The 24,000-nt window shown below is 49.9% G+C and overlaps 1 protein-coding gene across 1 annotated transcript; it reads right to left on the bottom strand.

Moving 5' to 3' along the window:
- Window positions 1-64: 64 nt before the first annotated feature.
- Window positions 65-24,000, bottom strand: RASIP1 (Ras interacting protein 1). Its single transcript, XM_063138505.1, has 12 exons — window positions 23,863-24,000; window positions 20,531-20,682; window positions 16,841-17,424; window positions 14,670-15,040; window positions 11,645-12,292; window positions 10,223-10,260; window positions 8,112-8,263; window positions 7,251-7,366; window positions 6,909-7,149; window positions 4,316-4,488; window positions 2,911-3,058; window positions 65-665 (listed from the first exon to the last, which is right to left on the bottom strand). Exons 2-12 carry the CDS (start codon window positions 20,662-20,664, stop codon window positions 466-468), a joined length of 2,805 nt encoding a protein of 934 aa, XP_062994575.1. The 5' UTR covers window positions 20,665-20,682; window positions 23,863-24,000; the 3' UTR covers window positions 65-465.

Genomic DNA, 24,000 nt, shown 5'->3' with positions numbered 1-24,000 from the left:
CTGTATGCTGCCCATACAGCAACTTCCCCTTCACATCAAGATATCTATCTGGTTTTCTTTGTCACAATTAATAATTTTATTGCAGCGAGGAAAGGAATACATAGTTTGCTACAAACAAGTATGATTTGAGGCCAGAAAGAACAGCAAAGTTTTGAGTGGGGGGAGAAGTCACCATTTCTCTGGAAGAACTTCCGGATTGGTCCTTGAGATGAGCAGCGTGTGCCACCAGATGGCATGGGTACGAGGCGGTAAGAGCAGCCACGGGGGCTATCTCTTGTGGCCTGGGGTGGGAGGATGACCCTTGACCTTCCAGGACAATCCTGTATTCGGACAAGCAATGGATTCGTGGGATTTTGCCTCTTCCAAAACCATTTGCAGGCTCTCTGCCCATCCACTGAGGAGTGTTCTTACAAGAGCTTCCTGGGGACCAAGAACCATCTTGAATGTTGGTATGCGCTCCGCTTCTCATTGGCTGGGATCCAACCCATATGCTGCCCTTTGGTTGGCCGGCAGGGACTCACGCTCCAGCTCCCAGAGAAAACGGCGCAGGCGTACAAGTTGACGGTGGAGGGAGTCATCCGACACAGGCTCCGAGAGACGCAAGCAGAAACCGTCGCACGGAAGGATCAGGGGCGGGTGGTCGGTGAAGCTCTCAAAGATGTCACCTGGGGCAGAATTGGACATTTCAAAAATGAGAAGCGTTTGACACTCAGGCTGCACCCAGAGCCTTAAAGCTCCATCACGCCTTGGAAGAAACGCTGGCTAACGCTGGCTACTATCGCTTCTCCATGGACACTCAGTTACTTCCTGCTTTCAAACAGGAAGTAAACAAGGTGCACAAGGGCCATTCAGTCCCTCTTTGTGAACACACTGCTTCTCCCACACACAGCAGGAGAAAGTAGCAACTTCGGTTTTAAAAATATTTTGGCGTTTTTTTGGTTTCTCTTGCCGTGCAAGGAAGACCAGAAGGGGCAGAAGGCGTGCGAGAGGCAAACGACATGTGAGCTACCTCCGAGGAATCCGTGAGTGCCCAGTAACGAGCGTGCAATAAAACGCTCGTCGGATGGAGCTTTTAGTTGGACATTTCTGTGCCCTGGGGAAATTATTAAAAAAACTGAACCCTACCCTCTAAAGCTTTACATGGCTCAGGACTAGGATACAAAGCGCCTGTCCTGACATTAACCTGTCAGCATCTAAGGTCCTCCTCCAGGTGCCTCCTCCAAGGGAGGCTTAGAAGGTGGCAACAAGGACGAGATCCTCCTCAGTGGCGGCCCCTCAGTTATGGAATGATCTCCCTGATGAGGCCCGCCTGGCGCCTTCATTATTATCTTTTTGGTGCCAGGTTAAGACCATTTCTCTTTTCTCAGGCATTTGGCAACAAATGGTCTGTTTTAATCAGGTCCTGGATTTGTCTTCTGGTTGATTGCTTAAAGTCGTGCTGTGTGTACTGTCTGTGTGTTTCCATGTAAATGGTTTTAAAACTTTGGATACTGTATTTTTAATGGTTTTAATTTGTATAACCTGCCCAGAGAATTACAGCTATGTGGTGGTATAGAAATAATTAATAATAATAATAATAATAATAATAATAATAATAATAATAATAATAATAATAATGTAAACTGCCTTAACTTCTGTAAACCGCCCAGAGAGCTTCGGCTATGGGGCGGCAGTATATAAATGTAATAAATAAATAAAGAAATAACAACAACCACTGCCATGAGCAAAAGAGATGATGATAATAATAATAATAATTAATAATATATCCTCTCACTCTGGATTTTCTCAGTGTGTGTTGCACATCCGTCCCCGCTCTGATTACCTGCTCTCTTGGAAACTCTACCCTTCCTCCAGCCTTGATCACAGCCTCTGAGTAAGGAGCCAGAGGAGGAGGTGGGAGCAGCCGTCTTTAGCACAAGATACCAAACGCATTTCAGGTCCCATTTCATGAGTTTTGGGGGCACAGCAGGGGTGTTCCTAGCCACTTAATAGTTTCATTGCCCAGGCCTAAAGGACATAAATCTGTATATGCTAATTAATGTGTTTAGATGCAAATTTAGAAATCATTACTAGGATTTATTTAAATTTCACAGGAGGCAAAACCAGCCGATTAATTTCTCCTACAAATCATCTCAAACAAAATTCATTCCTCTGTTAATTTCCACCCTGTCCCAATGTTTTCCCAAACCGATGGGGGGGGGGGGAGTTTTCTTTTAAACTTTATTAAGAACATAAGAAATGCCCTGCTGGATCAGACCAAGGGTCCATCTAGTCCAGCATTCTGTTTACACAGCGGCCAGCCAGCTGTTGATGGGAACCCCACAAGCAGGACACAAGTGCAACAGCACCCTCCTGCCCATGTTCCCCAGCAACTGGTGTACACAGGCTCACTGCCTCTGATTACTGGAAGTAGCATAGGGGCATCAGGACTAGTAGCCATTGATGGCCTCCTCCATCATCAGGAATTCATCTGAGCCTCTTTTAAAGCCATCCAAATTGCCATGCATGGGACAATGGAGGGTGGTGGTGCAGGGTTGGCATCATGTGGGAAGGGGAGAGTTCACCCTTCCCTCCCCACTGCAGTCCCCCTTGGAACATGCCCCCAGCATGACAATTAAGCTGAGGAAAAAAGCTAATTGGCACCAAAAGATACTCAGGGCTCTGTGAAATAGATTCTGGGCCCTGGGATGCATGTTGTAAGGCTGAGGCCTCGTGGGCCCTGATCTAGCAACACTTCTGAGGCAGAGGCTTGGAAAACCTAGGGAGAGACATGGGTCAGAGTAGGATGGGGGTTGGCTACCCAGCATGGAGATATGCAGGGGGGAAGCTTCGCCTGTTCAATTTCTACCTGCCACGGGGCTGTTAAAGGCGCATAAAGCCTGCCAGAGATCAGAAGGCCCCTCTACTTACTGTGTACAATCTCATCTCCTTCCTTTTCTGGTGGGTTCCAGCACTCGGGGGGCACACGGCCTGGTCCCAGCTGGTAATTCCTGAGCACGTGCTGCAGCTGAGACGGTGACAGTGCCGGATAGTCATTTCTCAGGCGGGACCAGGAGGCCTGTGTGCAGGCAGGGAAGAACAGAGCAGAGCAGAAGAGCGGTTAGCGATAAACCCTGGGAGAGAAAGCATCCCCGATCCCACTCCTTCCCAGTGTCGCGGCAATAACTAACTGCTCTTCCAAATACAGCACTTGCTTTTGTAGAGTTGGAAAGAAGGGTTGGTACCCCATTAAAAAACAAACAAGCCACAGTTGATAAATTCCATGATTTTATTTGAGTAACTAATTTAAAAAAAAATGAATTTGCTAATGAATAAAGCAATAGTTTTTGAAGGGGAAAAAACATACTTTGTTTATTGATGACCGCAGGCAACACTTTCTTCCTTTTTTAAAGGAAGTGTTGCCTGATTCATCAGAGACTTTCTGTGTTGATCAAGAATTTTTAATTATTTGATCTAAATGAATAATCGACAGACACTGCAGTTTTAGCAGAAAGAGACAGAAAAGCCACCTAAGAGCCACACCACTCCTGGCAGTGAGTGCCCCACCTAGTGAGTGCCCCATTCACTAGGCCTTGCCCCGCACCCTGATCAACCTACTCAATCCCAGACCATAATATGCCTCAAGCAGATGCAGTGGAGGAAGCTGCTGCTAGAGTAAATAAATTCAGATGGATTATAGAAACAAACCCAGTTCTGCATCAAAACAAGTGGAATCCTGTGACCCATATAATTTATGCAAATCGGTATGTTTGCATGAATTTATTTTGCATAATTTATTCTGCTTCTGCTAGAGATGGGGAAGGACAAGAACACACACACACACACAAAGATACATACGTCCCATTTCTGAGATTTTATCATTGTGAACCCCTTTTGAATCTGTCTACACTGCCATAAGGGCTAGAAACTTGGTTGTTGTTATTTTTAAAAAGGAAGCTGAGATTCTCTCAGGGTACTGCTGCACTGTGGGCCTAGTAGTAGCAAAATCTATGCTTATGTGGAGTCACAGAAACACACAGCTGTGTCCATGATTAAGCCAGGGGCCTCTACAGTGGAACACAAAGAAGGCATATATATATATATATATATATGTCATATTCTCCTCTAAAGGAAACAGACGGTACAAAGACAGCCGTGAGCTGTGTGCTTTGAGAGGAAAGGGGAAGCGAAGGACTCCCTCCTCTGTCCTTTCAACCAGCTGTCCCCAGATCAAAGCAAAGCTGACATCTCCTAGTGGAAAACTTTCCCCCAGGCCTGAGAATTGCCACCCTCCACAGGCCCCAGGAGGGGGGGAAAGCCGGGCCTGCCGGTTCACCTGAAGCAAGCTGCTTTTGGGCACGCACAGCAGGTTGGCCGTGGTGCTGAGCTTGCGGAAGAATTCAGTGGCGATGTCCCCGAGGCCCACGCCCTGCAGCCAGTCCAGCACCAGGTCCAGGTTGGTTCGGATCTGCACCGCCTTGGCCCACTGGAACAGGGATTGGGAACCGCCTGGGGGGAAAGAGGGTGTGGAAGGGGTTTGAGAATGTCACCTGGGCGATGCCCCTCCAGCCCGGCCCTCCCTGCCAATGGCTCGGTCCTGGCATCCCCCACCCCACCCGCTCCACAAACGCTGGACCAGGCAGCCGCCCCACAGGCCGGCCGGCTTATTTCCTGTCCTGCTGGAGGGCAGCCCTGAACTCCGGGACAGGCAGGAAACAGCCGGCTTCCACCAGAGACCAGGACAGAAAATAGGAGGAAACCAGAGGGGGAGGGGGGGGAGGGAGGGAGGGAGGGAGGGGGGTGTTCCTTGCACTGCTCAGGAGTGAAGGGACAGAACCTGAGAGAGTTCTGGTTCTCCCCCGGGCCCTTTTCTGTGCACCCGGCCGAAAGAGGTTCTTGGTTTGTAATGAGAAAGTAAGGCCTGTATTGCCTGTATTTGACCCACACACACATATCTCTCCCTCCTGCTTTTTATTCGGCATGGAAGGATTAAAAAAAGGGTGCAGGACCTTTCGGGGGGGGGGGATTCATTTTCGAAAAAGCTCTTGGGAGACAAATTCCAGTGGTGGGCAGGGCTGAAGGCCAAAAGCTAGACCTCTTAGTCCCAGGAACTAAGGTTAGGTGGGACATTTCAATCTTTTAAAATGTGTTGGGGGAGGGGGGGTTATGAAAAAACACAAAATGATCCAAGATCGGAGGAAACGGGTTGGAGCCAAGGGAAGAGGGAGCAGCCATTTGGCAAACCCTGGAGGGACAGATTTGAACCACGGAGCTGTAGCCCAGGAGATAAAAAGAGACAAAGATGCAGGATTCATCTTGGAGACAGTTTTCTCTGCAGGCCGTTTTTAGAAATCTTAATCCCTGAAGAAGGCCCAACTCTATGGTACAGGGCCACACCGCCTTGGGCGTCTTCAAATAATAAAACGGAGACTTTGTCTCTTCTGCCAAGTTATTTGGGATGATCTCCAGTTTTGTCTGACCACGGGGGCTCGAGTACATGTTATCACCCCCTCCCCTCTCGAAGAACCCCTGAGCTTCACAACTCCCGGCTCTCTCCCACTATCAGGAGTCTCCTTTCCCCTTCCCACACAACCCAGGGGGCCAACTCCCCCAAGCCCCCTGCTCTATCCCTCCAGAGCCCACTCCTACACCAGAGTCATCCTGGTTTCGATCGCTGCTCCAGCACCACCATTCTCAGCCATCCCAGGCTCTCCTTCCCCCCACTCAACTTTGACTCCAACTTTGCTGCCCCTTATGTCTGTCTCTCAAACAGGGCCGGGCCGGACCCAACCATTAGACACGTGAGGCAGCTGCCTTGGGTGGCAGGTGGTGCTGGGTGATGGTGGGGCAGCGGTGGCAGCCTCCAGGCTGTTCCTCATGAACTCTCCATCTGTTCCCATCTGTTGAAGGACAGAGCTGCGAATGCAACACAGGCTTCTCTTGGGCCCCGTAAACAAGCCTTGTGCCTCATGTGTGTGGGGGGGGGGGGGGAGATGGCTATCCCATTCCCAGTGTCGACATCCGCTTCACTGCCCATCCAGTCCACTTCTGTACGTGGACTGGGCAGGGGGCGCCATCTTCTTGTCCTTCACCTCAGGCAGCAAAACATTCCCGGCCGGCCTGCTCCCCAAACACCTGGGTGACACCACGTCTCTTTCAAAAATCTCTTTTGACGTACAGCCTTTGGCACAACCCCTTAATCCCCACAACCAACAGTAACTAAGGGTGCAATCCTATGCATGTTTAGACAGAAAGAAGTCCTACAATTCCCAGCATCCACCAGCCAGCCACATTGTCTTGGGACTGCTGGGAGTTGTAGGCCTTTCCCCCCACCCATCTAAACATGCATAAGATTGTGCCCTTAGTCTTCCATGTAACTGAACAAATAGAGGTCCTTCCCCTGTTTACCCGTCCCTCTATTTCCCTTGGGGTGGCCATGTGTCCTCTTTTACAGAGGACCGTCCTCTATTTGAAGAGCTGTTTTGACCAATTCCATTTCTAAATTATAAGCATTATTTCTGAATTTATATCTATACATATCAAATAGCGTATTGAAAATTTATGTAGATCTGTGTCCTCTCTTTTGGTGATTCGTAAGTGGCCACCCTAGCCTCCCTTGGTTGTTTCCTCCCGTGCCATTGGCCACGGTGGCAGTCCAACACATCTGAAGGGCGCCACGTTGGGCCAGGCTGCTATCAGGGCCAGCCCAAGGCATCTTCGGCCTGAGACAAAGGACAAGATGGCTCCCTTTCTCCCTGTTCCAGGTAAAGGAGACGACGACCCTAACAGTTCAATCTACCACAAACCTGTGATGGTAGGACAGTGCCCCCCCCCCCAGAGGGCAGCAGGCTAGTTTGGGAGGTGCAGGGCAGGCCACATGGCACCGTTTTCTCCCACCCCCCAAAGTCAGGAGATTATTCTAGGCTCACCTCTCTCCATGAGGGTGTTAAAGAGCGAGGCATTGGAGAAAAAGAACAGGTATCCAAAGGTCTGCGAGACGAGGTCAGGATGCAGGTCACAGTTGCGGGTCAGCTCGAGCGTCGCCTGGTAGATGGCAAGCGTCCCACGGATTCCCTCGGGCATGCTGCTGAGCTCCGGCACGTGGGACAGGTCAGCCGCGGCCGTGAACGGGTTGCTGTCAAGCAAGGCAGGGAGGGCCGAGTAGAGGGTCTGCCAGGCAAGGAAAGGCTCAGAAACGCAAAGACGAGGGCAGCGGGCGAGAAGGGAGGGACGGGTGGGTCAGGCTTTGTTTTCTGGAGGTGCTCACTCACCTTGGTGAGGTAGTATACAGACTGCTGGAACGTGGACATGATGACTTCATCCAAGACAGCCATGGCCTCATCACATGTCTCCAGGTCGCTGGAGAGCAGTGCACTGTGGGAAGCTCCTGCAGGGGATGGAAGAGAGAGTCTGAAGGCAGAACGTCACTACAGGCAGACCAACTAGTTTCAGAATTGTTTGCTGTCTCATAGGAACCCTGCGAATGGTACTTCTGTAGGGCATCTCTTTCGGAGCATTCTCAGAATCCCCCTCAAACTACAATTCCCAGGATTCTTGGGGGGGAAGCTTAGTAACAGTATAGAGTAGGGGTGGGCAGAAAATAGATCTCCAGATGTTTTGGGCTTCAACTCCCTGCCTTCTTGACCATTGGCCATGCTGGCTGGGCCTGATGGGAGTTGAAGTCCCAGACATCTGGAGACCTACCTTCTGCCCACCTCTGGTATAGAGTAGCTTTGCCCCAACCTGGTGCCCTCCAGATGTGTTGGACTACAACTCTGCAGGCTGAGAATGGTGGGGGTTGCAGCCCAACACATCTGGAGAGCAGCTGGTTGGGGAAGCCTAGTCTGGAGTATCCTTAGAGTCTCATGACGCTTCCGTTATGCAGAAGCCATAAGCTCCTCTGCTGTTCTATCCCTTGGCCTTTCTAAAGAACCCCGGAGTCCTGGACCCTCCCTTTCCAGCTCCACAACCTTCATAAGCCTGCATGACCTGTCTCAGAAAACCAAGGAGGCCTATTTGCTGGGCTCTCTCTGTTCTGATGAGGTTCTTGGGGAACCCCAGTGTCCCGGGAGGTCCGCCATTGCCCTTCCGCCCTCCTCTGAGCCCTAGGGATGACAGGATTCTTGGCTCACCCTCCAAGTCCAGGTCTTTCTCGATGTCCAGGACTCTCTTCTGCACCAGGTTGAGCAGCTCCATCGAGTTGGCCATCCAGAGCATGAGGGGGCGCAAGTCGGCCGCCACTTCCTCCACGCCGAGATTTCCTGCTTCGCCTTTGTCCTGCTGGCTGCAAGGATTACCAGACAGAGCAGGGGGGTGGGATGAGTGCAGAGTGCCAAAGGGGTGCTCTCACCTGCCGCCAAGAGGCAGCTGACTCTTGGCTGGGCCGTTAAGACAACAGCTGGCCCGGATAGTTTGAATTCGAGCCATTCCACAGTTTTTCAGAGTTCACACCGAGTTCAGCGTTTTTCTTGACGTTTGTGAACTTTGCTTCCAAAGGGCAGAGGCGTAGGGCTTCCTCTGCTTTGTTCCTTTGGCGTTCGCAATTTGCCCTCCGCGTGGCCAATGCTGCTAGTACTGCGTATTAAGGATGTTCTGATGTGTGCTTTGGCAAGCAGTGTCTTTGCCTGAAGATATTTTCAGAGGCTTTTCTAGACGACCGGTTTTCAACCCGGCCAATGTGCAGTTGTGGCGTTACCCATTTCTGCAACCAGACTAAGCAAGCACCCCACGAAGCTGAACTTCTGTGGCAAGGAGGGTGAGTGCTACATTTTGAACCGCAGGCAAGGCAGTTCTCTCCCAATTGCTGTGGTTTCCCCTCTCTTCAGTGCTGGAGCATGCATATAGCCTAGGCTTCCCCAACCTGGTGCCCTCCAGATGTGTTGGACTGCAACTCCCATCATCCCCAGCCAGCATGGCCATTGAGAGTTGTAGTCCAACACGTCTGGAGAGCATCAGGTCAGAGAAGGCTGATATACATACCCTGTTTTGTTTTAAGTACAAAATGAATACTGCTATTCTACCACAAAACTCTTCGTCATCTTTGCAGACCTTGGATATATCATGTCATTGATTTTGAAACGGCAGCTGGTAATTTTAGAGGCATTTTGCCTCACATCCCAGAGGTTGCATATGGAGTCTGGCGGCTCTGATCTGAGTGGGGCCATGAATCCATGCTGGGTTTTAGTCAGAACCATCCAGAACACCAGAGGAACTATCCAAGGTGCTGACTATTTGGGGGATAGGGCTCAGCATCACCTTGGATCGCTCCTTTAGAGCTCCAGCTAGTTCTGACTGAAACCTGGAAGGGATTCACAGCCCCACCAAAATTGGAGCCACCAGCCGCTGGAACAACCTCCTCCTAAAGCCATTTCCACCTTCCAGCAGCAAATTCCATAGTTCAACTATGTGCTGCATGAAGTTGTTCCCTGGAAAAGGGAAGGGCGACATTATACATTTAACAGAAGGCAGTAATCTCCACCTTTATTTCACCGGTAGGGCATATTTTATAGCTCACCGTCTCTGATACCAGCCTTCCCCAATCTGGCGCCTTCCAGATGTGTGCTGGCTGGGCATTATGGGAGTTGCAGTCCAACACATCTGGTGGGCATCAAGTTGGGGAAGAGAGTTTATGCCAGGGGCTGCTATCTGATACTCTCCATCTATTAACCCAAGAAGAGCCCTGCTGGATCAGGCCTAGTTAGCTCACTTTTCCACATTAGCCAACCAGATGTGCCTGGGAAGCCCACAAGCCAGACATGAGGGCAAGAGTCCTCTCCTACTGTTGTTCCCCAGCAGCTGGTATCCAGAAGGATGCTGCCTCGGATCCTGGAAGTACCATATAGCTCAGATTATAATTGTGTAGCAGTAGAGCCAGCCCTACCATGAGGCAGAGTCAAGCAACCGCCTCAGGCAGCAGGTGATGGGAGATGGCAGAAGGCGTTGGAGGAGATCTGTGGACCACGTGGTCCTGCCCTGCCCTGCCCCCTCTAAGCTGGCCTGATGGTTTTAGGTTTTAGGTGTGGCGGAAGATGCTGTTCCAGGATCAAGGTTGAAGGAATATTCAACGGCCAGCCCAGTTGGCTTTTGTAGATGGAATGGGAGGGCCTCCCCCCTTTCATGTTGTCTTTTGCCTCGGGCAGCAAAATGTCTTAGGCTGGCCCTTCGTGGCACCTCCCAACGATGTGCTATGTGGAGCAGCATCTCCCAGCAGACAAATACAAGACAAACTTCAGGTCCTACTTACTTTTCTGGTTGCCGATCTCTGATTTCTTTTATCTTCTCCTGGGAAGAAGGATATGAAGAAAATACAATTAATTAGGGAGGACTGGAACCTAATACCAAGTAGCCTTGAACCCTTTCCATGCCTGAAAGCCACAGGGTGGCTTTCCTTGACTGTGTGTCCCCAATAACGGTTGGACTACAACTCCCATAATCATCAGCCATTATTATGGGGATTGTAATTCAACACATCTGGCAGGCACCAGGTTGGGGAACGCTGCCACAAGCGAGGAAGCCCGTGGGTGCTGGAGGAAGTGATACGGGGGAATCTTATTTTCCTTCATTATGTTTATAACTTCCTCTTAAAGAGCTCAGATACAGAGCTCACATAGGGAGCGTCCTACGTGTTCTCTCACGTAGGTACTGGGCAGGCCTAATTCTGCTTAGGAGTGGAGCTTGTTCAGTTGCCATCAGATAGGGTATAAGGACTAGAATCGTGCTTCTTTGTAAAAATATTTATTTATTTATTTATTTATTACATTTCTATACCGCCCAATAGCCGGAGCTCTCTGGGCGGTTCACAAAAATTATTGATTTACTTACCTATTAATGATATTTTTAGAGTGCCCCTACAGTAGAGCAATCGTGGCGGTGCACAAGAAAATAATTTCAAAAATCAATATAAAATGAACGAGACGTGGATTGGAATGAACTGAGTTTAAGGACAGGGCTGTATATATTCCTCCCATACACATACATACATTTTTAAATTGTATATAATGGAAGCCCAAATTGTATTATGAGAATAAGGGGTTCAAATCCATTTGTTTCTGTTCATTTTTTTTTTTTTTTAGGAAGCAGAAGAGCATGGAGAAGCTTCCATGTTTTATCCACAACCATAAGGACTAGCATCTTGGTACTATCGCTGCTGCTGCTTTTTTCACGAAGGCGAAAACGCTGGATTCCATTTCATGGTTGAATATATTACAGACCTACACATACAGACAGAAGGGAATGGGTGGAGTGGGGGTGGGGTTGTCCCAAGGCAGGCGTGTCAAACCTCACGGCCACAGGCCAAATCTAGCTTGCCAGGGGTCCCAATCCCTCCCTCCAGGGTTGCACAGATGGCCACGCCCCCTTCCCCCCTGACTGCCAATCGCTGGGCGTTTCTCATGCAGTTATCGCCTTTCTTGAAGGTTGGATTGGCTCTCCTAAGCCTTAGTTACTAGCAGTAAGAGCTTTAAGCTATAATATGCTGGTAGTTTGAGTAAATCTGGTCCCGCCCCCTTTGCCTTTGGCCCCGCCCACCACTGGACTGCCTCCCCTAAGAGCATCTCTCAAATTGGATCTGTCCCTTGGGCTGAAAGAGTTTTGACACCCCTGCCAAGGGAAGGGCGCCAATGTCGGGGTCAAAGGGCACGAAGCAAGCTGTACGAGAGTCACGTACCCAAACAGCCTCCTTGACCAGCTGAGCAATCCTGGCTATCAACCTGGGCAGTTGTCCTGGCTCCAGCTCTCGGGCCGCGTGCTCCAGGCAGAGCCCGAAGAGGAAGGCCGGGCCCAGCCTGCAACCCGGCGTTTCCTGCAGCCTCACGATTTCCGCCAAGAGCGCCTCCTGCTCCTGGGGCCGGTAACGCAGCTGAGGTTCCCGGCTCTTGAGGTAAGCCCGGAAGGCCTCTTGCCTCTCCTGCAGGGACCGGCCGCACGCCTGGCACGCCAAGGCCCCCACCAATCCTGGGGACACCCACGCCTTGGGCAACCAGGCCGGCGGGGCGGCCGCGGACCGCGGGTCCTTGTACATGAAGAGGAAGTGCTGCCCCATCCCCAGCAAGTCTCCGGGGGCCAGCTCCACCTGGCGATGGAGCGGGGCGCCGTTGTGGGTTATGGACGCTCCCCGGAAAGGCCGCACCATGGCCGAGCCCCGGGGCTGGCTGGGATCTGCCGGGGGCACGGAAGACACGACGCAGCAGTGGCGCGGCAGGATGTCCGGGGCACTCAGGAACGTGTCCACGTAGCTGGATTGGTCTGGAGCCGGGCGGCGTTCGGGGCGTCCGAAAATGTGCCGGCGGCGGGTCATGACGTGGATCACAAACTCCTGTGGAGGGGGCGGTGGAGCAATGGAGAAAGACAGGGTAAGCGCTCCAGCAGCCTAGAATGAGGAGGAGGGTCGTGTACACTGCCTTGGGCTTCTTGGAGGAAAGGTGGGAGATAAATGTAACAAATAAATATACAAATGAAGCAAAGTGATGGTACCATAAAGGCCTTGTTTGGAAGCACCGCTTGTCTCCACCACACTTGAGGACAGCAAGCTAGCGTAAGGTGGCGCAAGACCTGCTGCATAGACAGCTCTGCCCTCCGCTGTACTGCTGCCCTGCCTCTCCCCCCCACCCCAAGAGGCATCCGCCTCACTTGGCCCAGCGGTAAGGCCTGACCTTGCTTCTTGTGCATAAAGACAAGTTCCTAGTGCATTTTTGTGAAGAGCTCAGCGACATAAACCCCTGGACATCAAGATTACCCTAAGTTAAGAGGAGGGGAGGTGGATGCTGACTGAAAGAGGGAGGCAGAAGACAAGTGAGGGTCAAACGAGAAGCAGCTTTGGGTGGGGATGAGCAGATAAGAAACTCTGTGGACATTCATTGAGGATGCTCGAATAGCTGGAGTGTGACGGATGCAACCACGAAAGCTCCACAGCATCATAACTGAGAGTTTGATAAGCAGGCCCAAGACATTTTGCCGCCTGAGGCAGAATAACAAATGGCTCCCTCCCCACAAGGTAAAAGTGCATAGTATCCAGGACTGGCCAAGTTCTTCTTCGTGGTCTCTGTGCATCACACATATGGGCCAGCTTCGGAAACTTCTCTAGCTGAAAGTCTTTTAGGCGGGAACCCCTCCCCCACCGTCCACTGAGCATGCTCAGGCGTTCCCGCCTAATCCCCTCAGTTCTCTTCAACCGCCTGTGGGTCAACAGCTTGTGGAGACTGCTTACTGGACGGTGGGGGAGGGGTTCCCGCCTAAAAGGCTCCCAGCTAGAGAAGTTTCCGAAGCTGGCCCATATGTGTGATGCACAGAGACCACAAAGAAGAACTACAGTTACAGGTAAGCAACCTGTCTTTATTTTGGCACCTGAGGCAGAAAAATCTCACAAGCGAGCCTCTCTCTCCGAGAGTAGAAATACAATAACAATAAATTAGAGATAACTAACAATTTGCTATCATTTCAAGAACGCCCAGAATTAGCTTCGTGAAGCAGCCGCCTCACTCTGCCTCATGGTAGGGCCTGCCTAGTGGCATGAGGAAAGCTTCTCTTACCTTCTGCTAAATTCATGTGAGGTGTGGTGTGGTGGGGGGTAGGAACATAAGGAGAGCCGTGCTGGACCAGACCATGGGTCCATCCAGTCCAGCATTTCTTTCACACAGTGGCCAACCAGCTCTTCACAGGAAACCCACAAGCGGGACACGAGTGCAACAGCACCCTCCCCTTCTTCTTAGACTTCTCATGGACTCCATTAAGGAAACTCAATGGATAATCTTTGCTTCACTTGGGCCCGGGCTACATAACAGTAGAATGAGTTCCATCTTAGATTTTAAAAAGCGTTTGAAAACTCATCTGTTTTTCATAGCTTTGGGTATTTAAACCTGATTTACTGTTCTCATTGCTATGATTATTCCTTTATTTCTGCTTTGTGTAACTCCTTCCCCCCTTCATATGTTTTAATGAGATTTTAGACTGTAAGCCTCTAGGCAGGGTATCGCTGTTTTATTTGTATATTCTGCACAGCACCAAGTACATTGTTGGTGCTATATAGATGCTGATGATGCTGATGCTGATGAAGAAGAAGAAGAAGAAGAAGAAGAAGAAGAAGAAGAAGAAGAAGAAGAAGAGGTACAGTGATAGAATTCTGGACTGTAAGACTTTTGGAACCACATGAGGAACAGCAGGCTCAATGAAAACTGCCTCATGGATGTGCTGGGCAGGTTGCTATTTGCAGGAGGCTTTTTAGATAGGAACCTCCTTGCGGCAGTCTGAACTTAGTGACTCTTTCCTCCCTGCCACTCCAGAACTCTACCACCTCGTTTTTCAGCCCATGAAGATCAGGCAGAATGTTGGCTTGCGAACTGGATGCGCGCCCGTTTGCCTTTCCCCCTGGTACAGGGCCTGGGACCCACATTTTGTGTCTTCAGCCTCATGGATTTAATTCTGCTCTCTGTTGTGTGTGTGTGTGTGTGTGGACCAGATGATGCGGGCTAACGGAGGGGACAAGAAGGGCTACTGGAGGAGCGGTCCTCCTTCAGCAGGGATTTGCAGCTCAGCCTTCTCCAACTGGGTGCCCTCCAGGTGTCTGGAGGGCACCTGGTTGGAGAAGACTGTTCTAGTCCATTCCAACTCTATGGTTTCGCTACATGAAAGCTGAATGACACTGAGCCCCCTATTGGTGAACCATCCAGCTCTTCCCAATGGAAAAATGGACTTACCTGCTTTTCATTGTAGCCCAACAACTGTAGGAAATAGGGGTGCTCCGTGGGTGGCTGTATGAGGCACTGCGTGAGCTGCTCTAGACTGGCCACGTCCATGGCCGCCTCTTCCGAGGCCGAAGGGGCTGACGTGCCCTCGGCCCCCTCTTCGGCCTTGAGTCGTGCCTCCTCAGCCGAGCCGCCTTCCGCCGCTTCTCCGGCTGCCATGCTGAGCACGCCTTTGCGGTCCCTGCGGCGTTTTGTGCTGAGATTCATCTCACTGATGCTGCGACGGAGGGAGAGGTTGTCCGCCCTCTCCTTGGGGGCTGTGTGGCCTCCTGAGGCGGCCCGAGAGCGGCGGGATTGCTGCCGATGGGCCTGGGAGTTGATACCTGCCATCGACGGGAAGAGAGGAAGAGTTGGAAGGCAAAGGGAACCAGGGGAGCCAGTTTGCCTTTCCTTGCAAAACAAAGTCAAACGGGAGAGATTTACCTCATTTATATAACAAAGAGTCCAGGGGGGAATCCGCACGTCGTACCGAGATCGCTCCTAAGCGACCCCAGTGCGGCGTGAAAGTGATCGTGTAACTTGCCTTTGGAAGAGCCGACGAAGAGACATCTTTGCCGCCGCTGCTGCCGCCGCCCACAGACCTCCTCGCCGACCAGCGAGGAGAGCTCGGCTGAAGAAGGCGGGGTTGAGAGCGGAAGAAGCTCTCCACCCCGCCTTCTTCCCCCAAGCTCTCCGTCCCAGCCGGCGAGGAGGTCTGCGGGTGGCAGCGGCGGCGGGAAGGACGTCTCTTCGTCGGCTCTTCCAAAGGCAAGTTACACGATCGCTTTCACGCCGCACTGGGGTCGCTTAGAAGCGATCTCGGTACGACGTGCGGATTCCCTATTGAAGCACCATAAAGACAAATCAGTTTGTTCTGGCACAAGCTTTTGTGGACTGTAGACCACTTCATTAGGTGCAACTGATGAAGCGGAGAGAGTCGGCGAAAGCTAATGCCAGAATAAATTGGTTAGTCTTTAAGGTGCCACAAGACTCTTTGCCATTTTTGCTGCAACACACTAACACAACTACCTCTCTACTAATTTATATAATAATGTTTTCCTCTAGGGAGGGTTAGTTTGGTATGACAGAGGCCATGGAAGAGAAGGAATAATGGGAAGTAGCCAAGCAAGCCTTTCCCACCCTGGTGCCCTCCAGAAGCTTTGGGATAGCACTTCAATCATCCCTGAGCATTGGCCAGGCCAGGTGGGGCTGATGGGAGTTGTATACCGCGTCTGAACAGAGAGGTTCCATTTTCAGCTCTCTTGGGCGGCCATGGATCGGCCTCTCCCCATGTGCCTAGACCTAATTCTTTTTGAATGCTGTTTAAATTCAAGGCCATCACACCACGGCTCGTGGCCGTGAATCCCACAAGTTGATTATGCACCGGGCAAAGAAGTACTTCCATTTGCCAGGTGTTAACATCTGAGCGTCTCTTCCTCACAACTGTAAGGCTCATTTCAAAAAAGGGAACCCATTCTGAAGGATTTGGAAAGTTCACAATACTTTATGGCACGGGGGCAGTGGAGTGTCTGGCCGGGAGCCAAATTTGGCCCACCTGGGGTCCCAGTCCAGACCTCCAGGTTTCCTCACATGATTACGTTTTCTTCCCATGGCCCGCCCCACTTCTTCAATCATTTGGTGGGTTCCCGCCTTTTGCACGTTTTCCTAAGGCTTAATTACCAGCGCTAAGCTCAAATATGACAGCGTGGTTTAGTGGTTAGAGAGTTGGGCTGGGAGTTGGGAGGTCTGGATTCTAGTCCCCACTCAGCCATGGAAGCTCACTGGGTGACTTTGGGCCAATCACAACAGACTCTCAGCCCGATCTACATCACAGGCTTGTTGTGAGGATAGAATGGAGAGGAGGAGGACTATGTACACCACCTTAGGTTCATGAAGGAGGAAATAAGGCAGGATATAAACTCAATAAATAAATAAATGGGTGTTTGGGGTATTTTGGCCCCACCCTCTTTTGCCTTTGGCCCCGCCCACTGCTGGAATGTAACCCCCGAGAGGTTGTCTGGAAACTGAATTTGCCTTGGGCTGATAGAGAGAGGTCCAACACCCCTGCTATGGCAGAAAGCTAGGCCTAGCCCTGTGGGGCACCCAGGGAGAACTCCACCCACCGCCTCATGCTCCACACTCACCGGCCCCGTCCTCGTCCTCCCCTTCTGCCATCCTGTCTACATCACACCGCCGGCGGATCTCAAAGCGGCGGGTACAGCCGGTCTTGGGCTTCCACACATCTTGCAGCACGAGGGGCCGTTCAGAGTCGCCCACTGCCCGGAGATACTGGGCCTGCCAGGAGCCGTTTGTGCCGTGGTGGACGCTGCCGACGACATCGCACAAGACGTAGGCCTCCTCGGCGTTGGGCTGTGCCACGCCGTAGCGCTCAAGGGCCTCACGCACAAGCTGCCGGGCGGTGGAGCGCGCCGTGGCCAGCACGCTCTTGTAATTGGCGCCTGTGGAGATGTCCCCGCCGTAGATTTTCAGGACCCCCGGCACCTCCCCCTGCGATGGGGGCTCGACCCGGCCTTCAGGCAAGGGGTCGATGAGGTTGGCCAGTTTCTTCTCACTGGCCCAGCGGCCTCCGCCCCCACCAGTCTGCCCTCCCACCCCACTTCTCTGGAAGAGCGTGGAAAGCCTCTTGTGTCGGCTGGCCTTGTTCTTGGTGGCCGGGCGCATCTCCACCGGTTCACTGCCACGGCTGGCCGTATCCGAGGACGTAGACCTGCAAAGAGCAGAAACCGTCTGGAAGAGGCAGAGGGGCTGATATCGCAAGTGGTGCTGAGCAATGGTCAGGCAGTTGGGTTTGTCAAAACCCTTGCTCTGTCGCAAAGCTCACTGGGCAGCCTTGGACAAGTCACCTCTGCTCAGCTTAACCCAATTCTCTCCCACTGTCAGAAAGCCAAAGGGGCCAGGATGGTGCTGGAAGTAGTGGAGGCTGGTGGCTCTGGTGTCAGTGGCGTGAATCCGCTCTGGGTGGCTGTCAGTCAGAATTCCACACCTTGGAGAGCTCCTTCAGAGTTCTGACTGGCTTGGAGGATGGCAACAAGGGAGAGGGCCTTTTTAGTGGTGGCCCCCCAATTATGGAATGATCTCCCAAACGAGGCTCACCTGGTGCCAACATTGTTATCTTTTTGGCACCAGGTCAAGACTTTCCTCTTCTTCCAGGCATTTAACAGCATATGCTGAGTTTGTAATTGACCCCAGATCAGCTGAGACTTCATAGTTGTTTTAAATGTGTGCATGTATTTATTTATTTTTAAATTTTGTGCTTTTATGGTTTTCAGATTTTGTGTATTGATTTTTAATGTTCAATGTTTTTAATCTTTGTAAACAGCCCAGATTGCTTCGGCTATGGGGCAGTATATAAATGTAATAAATAAATAAATAAATAAATAATATTTTTTGACTGAAACCCAGAGCAGATTCACCACCTCACTGAGACCAGAACCACCAGCTTCAACTGGTTGTAACTCGGCCAAGTAGTTTATAAATTGCACAGAGCCAAAATGACCTTCAACTTCACAACCCTGTTTGTATGCTGCAAAGTTGGGTGGAGGCATTTTAGCAATTTGGGGGTGCAGACCAGGGCAAAGTGTAGGGTAAACTTAACAGCTGCACTCCCAGTTAATGGTGGGCACCATTTTCTAACCCACCAGGCTCCAGTGTGAAGGCAGGAAGCCCTGCCCTCGTTCTGATTTCTTCATGATGACACTATGCATTGAAGCTGTCATCATGAAGCCAAATCAATTCTGCCCTCACTTCGAAGATTGGTGGGCAAGAAATAAAATAAAAAATGGCACCACCATGCTAAATGCTCTGCACCAAACAACCATGGAGTGGGCCTCAGGAGCATATGGCACAAATTTGGTATATTTGTTCTATTGCAATCCTACTTTTAGTATGGCTATCACTTTTTTGCTTAGAAGTGAAATACTGACTGCATGGAATGCACAGCAGCTGCTTCTCAACTAATGCTAGGAATTGTAATTATGCAAATAGGTGTGAGAAGAAGAATTGAATTGGTGTGATGTCACAAAGGCAAGAAAGCCTACAAAGACACACCACCTTGCTATAGGGTGTTTCTCCACTCTGAATTTCCTAAGACGTGATTTCTGAATATTGGACCAATTCAAGACTGTTAATCTTCCTAGAAAATACTTCTTTTGCCTGAAATAATGAAGTGTTTTAGGCAGACAGACAGACAAGTGTAGAATATTCTACATATTAACAGTGAACTTGCTGCCTGGGTGCCTGTTGTTATGTAGCCAAAATGTGGTGTAGTGGCTAGAGTGTTGGACTGGAAGTTGGGAGATCCGGGTTCTAGTCCCCACTTGACCATGGAAGCTCACTGGGTGACTTTGGGCCTGTCACAGACTCTCAGCCAATCTACATCACAGGGTTGTTGTGAGGATACAAATGGAGAGGAGGAGGATTATGTATGCCACCTTGAGTTCCTTGACAGACAAAAGGTGGGATATAAATGCAATCAATCAATCCCAGGATTTGCAGAAGTGCAAAAAACTCTGTTTTTTAAAAAGCCTAATTATGGGGGGAAATAGCCCATTGAAGACTGAACATGCTGAGTGGGTATGGGATGCTGAGGGACTGTTGGGGTGGGGACAGAAAACCTAGGGATGGTGGATGGAATTAAGTACTGTAGAAGAAGCCATGGTTGGGCGGCCAGAACCCTGAACAAGAGCACTCTGCGCTGCAACATTTTGTTGCAGGTTCTACTTCTTATATAGGTAGTATTATACTGTTTTATCATAGAGCAGCTATGTATCCTCTTTTACAGAGAACAGTCTTCTGTTTTGAACGCATCCTCTATTTGAAGTGCTGTCCAGTCCAAGTCTAGAGTAAAGATAAACCACCAAAGGAAGAGCTGGGCCTTGAAGGTGACCATCCATGGTCGGTCCCTCATGAGTAGACTGAGGCTGTGGCTCATTGTTGCTTTGCATGCAGAAGGTCCCAAGTTTGATTCCCGGCCCCTCCAGAAAGGGCAGGGAAAGACACTTGCCTGAAACCCTGGAGAGCCACTGCCAGTCAGTGTCGGCAGTACTAGACTAGATGGACCAAGGCTCTGGCCCCATATAAAGCAGCTCCCTCTGTTTTTGTTTCATACAGTTCACCTGGTCCCAGTCTTCCACACTATGATGAGATGTGTTGTACTTCCATTTCAGTTATGATCATTACTTCTAAATGTGCAACTAAGAATCTAGTGCCTAAATTTGCTTTTTCTCCTCCCTCCCCCCTCCCCTTTCCTTTTGTGTCATGTTTTTTAGATTGTTAGCCTGTAGGCAGAGACTGTGTTAAGAATTATTTTTGTAAGCTGCCTTGAGAACCTCTTATGGCTAAAGGGCAGGATAAAAGTGCTATAATAAATAAAAATGTGCAGCTAAAAATATAAATTAGCATATGCAAATGTTATGCAAATCGGTGGCTTTGGGGGGAGGGGCGATTCACAAGTGGCCATCCTAGCTTATTCACCAAATTCAGATTACACTCTAGCTTATGTCAGGGATGCTTTAGGGTGGATTCCTGCATTGAGCAGGGGGTTGGACTTGATGGCTTTGTAGGCCCCTTCCAACTCTGCTTTTCTATGATTCTATGATTGATCAAATTCAGATTCCTTCCCAAGATCCGAAGGCCCGATCTTGGGAAGGAAACGGCCTAACGGGAAGAAATTGATATTCCATAAGAGATGCATCTGATCTCACTCAGCTGCAATCCATGGCTGACGTCAGGCTTGATGGGCCCATGAAGCTAAATCAAGGGAGAATGCCTGATACCGGCCAAGATAGGTTGTTGTTGTAAGACATTCAACTTACTTGACGGACCCCACGCTTGGCCACCGGCGTCCCAGCTTGGCAAAATGTTTCTTTGGGGAGTTGATCCAAAGGCCAACAGGAAAGTGAAGCTTCCCAAATCGGGGACTCCCGTCTTTCCGTTCATCTGAGAACATGGTCACAAGGACCTATAGCTTTTGAAAGACAGATACAGTGAGGGGATGGAGAGAGGCGCAACGTGAAAGGCTAATTCTCCCTAGGCACTGTCACCCTCAGCCCCTCTGCGGACTTGTCTATAGAGGCATTTAGGCCAGCATTCATCAACCTGGTACCCTCCAAACATGTGAGACTATAATTCCCATCGTCCCCAGCCAGCATGTCCATTAATGGGATTTGTCATCCAACACATCTGGAAGGCACCAGGTTTAGAACACAGGCTCCTTGGGTCTTAAAACCTTGGCTTTCCGTGTACAAGCCTGTGTAGAACAGGAGTACACTGGGTTGGGGAAGGTTCTTACACACCATAGAGTAAGGAACGCATTCAGTCCATAGGGCCTCCCCATCTGCCCCACAGCCTCCCCTCCTTGGCTGTTTCCCCTTACCACCGATACACACAAGGCAATTAATCTTTTTTAAAAAGCTTCCATTGGCATATCTGTTGTGTTCACTCACCATCCATAACTTTAGACGTTACTCTTTGGCAGAGTAACCCTAAGATTCTGAGCTCGGGATCCTATATGCACTTACATGACAGTAAATCCCAATGAGCTCAATTGGGTGTAATTTAAAGCCTGGATGGGATTGTACTATCAGTGGGTGTTTGTCTTCATGCAGAAAAAGGTGTAGAGACAGGATTTTGTCTGTTTGGGGTGCCTTGATTGCAGAACCACTTCTACCCCCCTCGGGTGAAATCCCCCCCCCCATCTCCTCCTCTGCTTGGACTTTGGCAAATGGACAGTTAAGGATTTTCTTGTTCCAGGTGACATTAAACTTGATGGCCACCGCATTAAATTGGAGCCAATATCTGTGTGTTGCGTTCACAACCGTTTTACTTAGGGAGGAGTGAGAATTTTGGTTCAGTTGAGTGTTGGTCAGAGTTTAGCGAAATTCGCAAAGTTCTCCATATTTGGGACAAAAAGAACTTCAGATATAAAGCAGTCAAATGTGGGAGAAACGAGATTCATCCATCCATGCCAAGAGCTTTGAGTGCTTTGCTCTTAAAAGTCCTGGTCTGAATCTCTGTGTATTCAAGCATGTTAGTGCTTAAATGGGATTTCCACCCCTTTTTTCTGACAGGCTTATCTTTAACAGCGATATGGTAGGCAGGTAAATCATGGACACCGATGTACAGGAAATAGCTATACCTACTGAATTTGGTTGGTACAAATGGATGAGAATTTTGTTTCAGTTCGTCTTCTGTTAGTAATTTACCAAAATTTGCAAAGTTCTTATTCGGGAGGAAAAAAGACTTGAAATTTTAAAAATATGAATGTGTCCGGAAGCGAATCACAAAGATTCACACATCCCCAGTATTACTGTGATTCTATTTGATTGTAATGTTTATTTGTTATTGTTTTAATGGTGCTATAAGCCACTTTGACTACAACATGGGATACAAATATAGTGAATAAATAAAATTTCTTTCTGTGTGTGTTTGGGGGACTTTCAGCCAGTCACTGACTCTTAGCCTAACCTACCTCATAGAGTTGTTGTGAGGATAAAATGGAAAGGAAGAAGATCATGTATACCAGGAAAAGGCAACCTTTTGGGGCCATGGGCATCTTTGGCAATTTGAGAAACTATTCTGGGCATCACCACAAAATGGCTGCCATGGCAAAGGACAAGTAACCTGCCCAAAAGCAATGAGTACAAGGCAGAGGTGGGGGTCTGAGCCCCAACACACTAAACATCTCTTTTGAACCAGTTTTCAGCACCAACAGAAACCTATTTCACAGCAATCCCAACCGCCAGTAAGAAAATTATTTATTTATTTATTTTTAAGTTGGAAGGGTAAGGCCCCAAGAAAGATGTCTGGGGATGCATTGGTGCCCAGTTGTTGCCAACCTCTGATGTGTGCCATTTTGGGCTCCTTGGATGAAAGGCAGGATATAAATGTAACAAATCAGTCAATCAATCACATATAGAGCAGACCACACTCTGAAAGTCTTTACACTCAGCTCCCTGTGATTTGACCTTGCATTCCTATTTTAGTCCAGATTCCCTCTTTCCCTAAACCTTCCACACCCCAATTAACCTTCCACACCCCCACCATTCTTCATGGACCCTACAGTGTGTAGTTGCCTGGTGGAATTCAAACCCAGACCAGAGAGGCAATGACCTCAAGCCCTGTACTTCCACTTTCTGACCCTGAGGGGTGAGTCAGAGGCTCTGAGTCAAACCATTACGTCAACAGGAAAACACGAGATAAGGAGCTGTGTGGGGGGGGGTCAGGATAGTTGGAGCCTCACCTCACAAGGATACCTCCTAAGCAGCTTGGTTTTCAGGAGATGGTCACAATGGGGGAGACGATATGAAGCTTAGGAATCCAAAACCCGAAGGCCCTCTTTACTCTCCTGCCCCGGTTCTATCATAACCACTCGGTCCCTCTTCAAAATACTGAGCCCCCAGTGTTTAACCCACCACATTTCAAATGCCTGGCTTCTTTTCATTCCTCCATAAAACACAGCAGGTTTGGGGGCAGAAAACCCAGGAGTTCTGGCTCCCAGCACCCCTGTTGTATCCCAAGTTGCCCCAAAATATTTTGTTGCCTCAGGTAGAAAATCCAAAAGATGCTCTACCACACCTCCACCCATCTGGTGGTAAGAATACAGGATTATTTACAGTAAATAATCCACATCGCACTGCTTTATAATGGTAACCCCCGACCCCCACCCACCAAATCTGCCGTTCAGAGCAGGACAGCTCGCCCTAGCTAACAGTAGGACCAGAGCTGATAGTGAACCTAAGCTTTTCCCGGAGAATGGAAGCTTTTTAGGCTCCTATTCTTTCCACATTCTTGGCTTCCAGGTCGTTTCTAGAAGACGATTCTTTGTGGAGACAGCAAAGAATGGCGAAGGGGGAGAAGGCAGGATGGCTTGAGCACTGGATTATTTGAAATGGGATCTAAGAAATAGGTCAGTGCAAGGGGGAGCCAGGAGCCACAACTTCTGGGTTTTCTGAGAGGAAAGTGGGGGGGGGGGCTTGGGTTCTCTTTATGTGGGATGTGATAGGACAGAGCAGAAAAAAGATCCCAGCACAGCCCCAGCTGCCGCCATTTTGCCACCTGTTCACTGTCCTTCCACAGTTTTGAATTCTCTAGATTATCGATGGGGTTTTATGCCTCGTACATGCAGCCACGGGATTAGCATGCTTACCTGCTCCAGGGAGTGTCCCAGAGGGTGCTGCGATCTCAGTACGTCGCCCACTCTCAGGCGTCCTCCAGGCCAGGCTCCATCTTCTGCTTCGGGAGAATGGTGGCCAGCCTTGTGCGACGGCGTTCCTGTGTGTGCTGT

Source organism: Elgaria multicarinata, chromosome 11 (assembly GCF_023053635.1).
Source record: "Elgaria multicarinata webbii isolate HBS135686 ecotype San Diego chromosome 11, rElgMul1.1.pri, whole genome shotgun sequence".
NCBI classification, from domain to species: Eukaryota; Metazoa; Chordata; class Lepidosauria; order Squamata; family Anguidae; genus Elgaria; species Elgaria multicarinata.
The sequence above is the reverse complement of the archived record's forward strand: the minus strand, read 5'-3'. Positions and strand labels throughout refer to the sequence as shown.

Coding starts and splice junctions, on each gene's coding strand:
- RASIP1 (XM_063138505.1), bottom strand. CDS start 20,664: ATGTTCTCAGATGAACGGAAAGACGGGAGTCCCCGATTTGGGAAGCTT. Junction 7,150..7,250: donor CTGTATACTACCTCACCAAG/GTGAGTGAGCAC, acceptor CTTGCCTGGCAG/ACCCTCTACTCGGCCCTCCC. Junction 666..2,910: donor AGGAGATGAGATTGTACACA/GTAAGTAGAGGG, acceptor ATTCTGCCCCAG/GTGACATCTTTGAGAGCTTC.